The sequence below is a fragment of the Corapipo altera genome, unplaced genomic scaffold (assembly GCF_003945725.1).
Source record: "Corapipo altera isolate COAL_440 unplaced genomic scaffold, ASM394572v1 246, whole genome shotgun sequence".
NCBI classification, from domain to species: domain Eukaryota; kingdom Metazoa; phylum Chordata; class Aves; order Passeriformes; family Pipridae; genus Corapipo; species Corapipo altera.
Window position 1 is genome coordinate 183,019 of NW_020885102.1, and position 4,151 is coordinate 187,169.

The 4,151-nt window shown below is 63.6% G+C and overlaps 1 protein-coding gene across 1 annotated transcript in view; it reads right to left on the bottom strand.

The window, feature by feature from the left end:
• Nucleotides 1–1,534, bottom strand: part of TNPO3 (transportin 3) — a 23,241-nt gene extending 21,707 nt beyond the window's left edge. The window contains exon 1 of the mRNA XM_027669730.1: nt 1,378–1,534. Coding sequence (XP_027525531.1) covers nt 1,378–1,503 — 126 coding nt within the window. The 5' untranslated portion in view covers nt 1,504–1,534. The remainder of the gene's footprint in view (nt 1–1,377) is intronic.
• Between the last annotated feature and the right edge of the window lie 2,617 nt (nt 1,535–4,151).

The following is a 4,151-nucleotide window of genomic DNA, read 5'->3' on the forward strand; positions in this document are numbered from 1 at the left end:
TTATTATTATTATTATTATTATTATTATTATTATTATTATTATTATTATTAAAAAACCCAACCTGGATGACACAGGGGAGAGCCCAGAGAAACCAGAGCAGAGGAAAACCAAGCCCAGGGCTTTTCTTGGCAGAGATCCTGGCCCTGGGGGGTCTTCCCCAGCCAACCCCCAGCCCCGCTGTGTGAGCCCTGGGGGGCCCTGGGACAGGGACCATCCCTGAAATACAAATCTCCCTCTCCAGCTGCCCCAGGATCCCTGTCTGGGCACAGCCCCAAACCCTCCCCGGGCACTTCCCAAAGGCCAAAGCCCCTTCCCAGGAAAAAACGAGGGGAGCAGCTGCCTGAGCCCCCCAAACCCAGCTGTGGGCGTTCCCTTGGGAACTCCAGTGGGAACTGGGATGTGGCTGTGGCACTGAAGGGCATTTAGGGAAAAAAGGGGGGGAAAAAACATGAGTTTGTGGGAGCAAACGGTCTCAGGATTGGCTGGGGGGTGGGAAGGGGCCGGAGCTGAGCCCACTCCGGAGGGAGCCGGGCAGGAATTGGGACACCCGGAACAGGGAGGGGGCAGGACACGGCCCCTTCCCAGCCCCGGCCCCCGGGAAGGGTTTGGGAGGCACAGGGAGGAGGATGAGGAGCCCGGGGGACAGGGAGGGACCCCGGCTCTGGGGAGGGGGGAACAAAGCAGCTCCAGCGGGACAAGGAGAGGCCACGAAAGACAATCTGACCCCCGAACCAGGGGAGGCAGCCGCGTGTCCGTCCCTGAGGGCTCTGGGCACGAGGCCTCGGCCCCGATCCCTCCCTCCCCTCGGTTCCCTCCCCTCGGCCGGCGGGAGGAGCCGGGGGGAGCCCACATCTTCCCCGACACCTCCCGGAGCCGCTCCCTCCTCCCCAGCCGCCCGCAGGGCTGTGCCAACCGTGCCAGCCCGTCGTTCCCGGTGTTAATCACGGAGCCATGGAATGGGTTGGGTGGGAAAGGACCTTAAAGCCCATCCAGTGCCACCCCTGCCATGGGCAGGGACACCTTCCACCAGCCCAGGTTGCTCCAACCTGCCCTTGGACACTTCCAGGGATCCAGGGGCAGCCACAGCTTCTCTGGACAACCTGGGCCACGGCCTGCCCACCCTCCCAGCCAGGAATTCCTTCCCAATATCCCATCTGACCCTGCCCTCTGGCAGTGGGAAGCCATTCCCTGTGTCCCGTCCCTCCAGGCCCTTGTCCCCGGTCCCTCCCCCCGCGCTCCCGGGGCCGGGGCGGGCACAGCACGGCGGGAGCGGCAGCGCCGGGGCCGGAGCTCCCCGGGGCTCCCCGGGGCCGCCGCTCCCGCCCCGCCCCGGATGGGGCCCGAGGCCTCGGCGCGGCCCCCGCGGCGGCTCTCACCGAGCGCTGCAGCTCCCCGAGCCAGCAGCTGGCGCGCTCCTTGCCGCTGGGGTCGGGGTCGTGGTAGAGCGCCTGCACGGCCTGGCGGACGAGCTGCAGGCTGGGCTGGCCCTGCCCGCGCTCCATGGCCGGTCCCTCAGCGCCGCCCGCCCGCCGCCATGGCCGCTCCGCCGCCGCGCGGCCCCCCCGCCCCCGCGCCCGCGAGCCTTCCGTTCCGCCGCATTCCGTTCCGCCCGCCTCCCACGACGCCGCCGCCCGCTCCGCCCAGCTCCGCTCTGCCTCTCCCGTCCCGTCGCATCCCATCCCATCTCATCCTATTCCATCCCGTCCCGTCCCTTCCCGGCCCGGCTCGGTTTGTCCCACTACCCCCCCAACCCCCGGCCCGGGCCGGAACGGGTTTCCGGTGGTGCGTCGGTCAAATGAGTCCGGGCGCACCCGGTGCGGCGGGAAGGAGCCGCGGCCGCCCGTACTCCCCCAAAACCGGGCCCAGAGACCCCCCGAATCCCCCAAAACCTGGCCCAGAGACCCCCCTAATCCCCCAAAACCGGGCTCGGAGACCCCCCCAGCCCCGATGAACGGGATCCCAGAGCCCCTCGCCCCAATGAAGTAGGGGGATAGACCCCTGGCACACGGGGATTGACCTCTCCAACACGCAGGGATTGACCCCTGGCACACAGGGATTGACCTCTGGCACAGGGGAATAGACCCCTGGCACACAGGGATAGACCCCTGGCACACGGGAATAGACCCCTGGCACACGGGGATTGACCCCTGGCACACGGGGATTGACCCCTGGCACACGGGAATAGACCCCTGGCACACAGGGATAGACCCTCGGTACACAGGAATCGACCCCCGGCACACGGGGATTGAACCCCCTGTGCCTGCTCTGCTACCGTTGGCGTCTCTGGCTGATGGGAAAAGGTCCAATGCAGACCCAAATGTCCCAGCAGGGACCCCCGTGAGCCGGGTCCCCGTTCCCAGGACGGAGCTGCTTCCAGTCTCACACTCGCACTCCAAACACGGCTGACCCAGAGCCAGATTTGGGCCAGATTTGGTGCAAAGCCCCGCTCCAGTAGGAGCCTGGAGGGTCCTGGTTAAAGCCAAACATCCCTCGGTGGAGAGAGCGACACCCAAACAGGGGCTGTGCTGAGAGGCTCCTGGAGGAGCAGGGATGGGCCCCCCTGCCCGGCAGTGCCAACTGTTCTGGGATGGAAATCACGGTGGAACCCCGGCTCAGGGGTTTATTGGGGGCGAATCCGCAGGTTCCAAACCCCGCGGTCCCGACGGATAGAGCCCCGGCCGAGGGTCCCTTCCCACGAGGCCCTGCCAGCCCCAAGGCCATGCAGGGTGAGACTTGTCTGTCTGAGCTGGAGAGCGACAGGGAATTACCACGGAACTCCTTCCCTGTGTGCACAGACCTCAGGAATGGCAGCGGAGCAGGGCAGGGGATGGTGTGTCAGCGTCTGGGTGGCGTTTTAACGGGAGGAGGTGTGACCATTCCGTGGGATGGGGCCCGGCTCTGCCAGAGCTGCTGAACACCTGCTGCCCATGGGAAGAAGGGAATGAATTCCTGGGTTTGCTTTGCTTGTGTGCAGAGCTTTTCCTTTCCCTACTAAACTGTCTTTAGCTCAGCCCATGGGTTTTCCAGCTTTTCCCTCCCCGACTCCCTCCCTGATCCCGCTGATGGGGAGTGAGTGAGAGGCTGGAGGGGCTTGGGGGCTGCCTGGGGTGAAACCAGGACAACCTGATGGAGAAGGATTTGGGGGGAACACTCCTGTAGTGCCCTTTCCCTCGTGATTGTTGTTGTACAATGATGAGGTGGCACCTGGTGGTGACGGAGATGCTCCTTCCCCTCGCCCAGGGCTGGGACAGCCACCGGGTCACCTTCTGGTGGTGCCCGTGGAGGGGGGGAATGAGGTCATCTCGTGGTTTTTTCCAAGCCAAACGACTCTGGAATTCCATGATTCCATGATTCCATTTATGGCTGTTGTGGTTGTTGGGTGATGGATCAGGTTGTTGGGTGGCTTCGCCACCATCAGAGGCTGAATTTGGGTGGGCAGCAGAATGTGCCCTCAGAGCCTCCTGGTGTCACCCTTGTGTGGGGTAAGTGCTGCTCAACACCCCAAATTATGGCCTGTAGCCTTGGGATGGTTCCCACGCCCCAGGGCACGGGTTCAGCCAGGGAAGGAGCCCAGGTAATTACCCTGGGCCTCGTAATCACACCCAATTTACCCGGCACAAAGAGCAGCAGCCCCTCCCCTGGGCCTCGAATAATGAACTCCCAAATTAGAAAGGATGTTGTGGATGCCCCGGGGCTCTGGTGTTGATGGCAGGGGTTGCCAAAGGTACAATAATGGAAGTGGTCCTGGTTTTCACCAGTTTAGGGGTTGATGGTTGGCTGGGCACCACCCACAGCCCAGAAGACACATCTGGCAGTGCAGATCACCCCCTTTGGGCCAGTCCAGTTAAGCCATTGATGAGACTCTGGTGCTCTGCCAGCCCCCAGCACTCGCTTGGCCAACACTGGGATGGCCCCAAGCAGAGCTGGTGGCCCAACATGTCCAGCACCAGGTGACACTGCCTTGGTGGCACCAAGGGCTGTGAGATCCCACCCCCACGGTGGGCAGGGGCCATGGCACAGCCTGGGCCCTCCGGGTCTCAGTCTGAGAACTGAACAGTCCTACAGGTGATGGGCGTGGGGACTCTGCTGACCTGGAGATGTTCGTGTCCTGATCAATGTGTCCTGATCAATATGTTCTGATCAGTGTGTC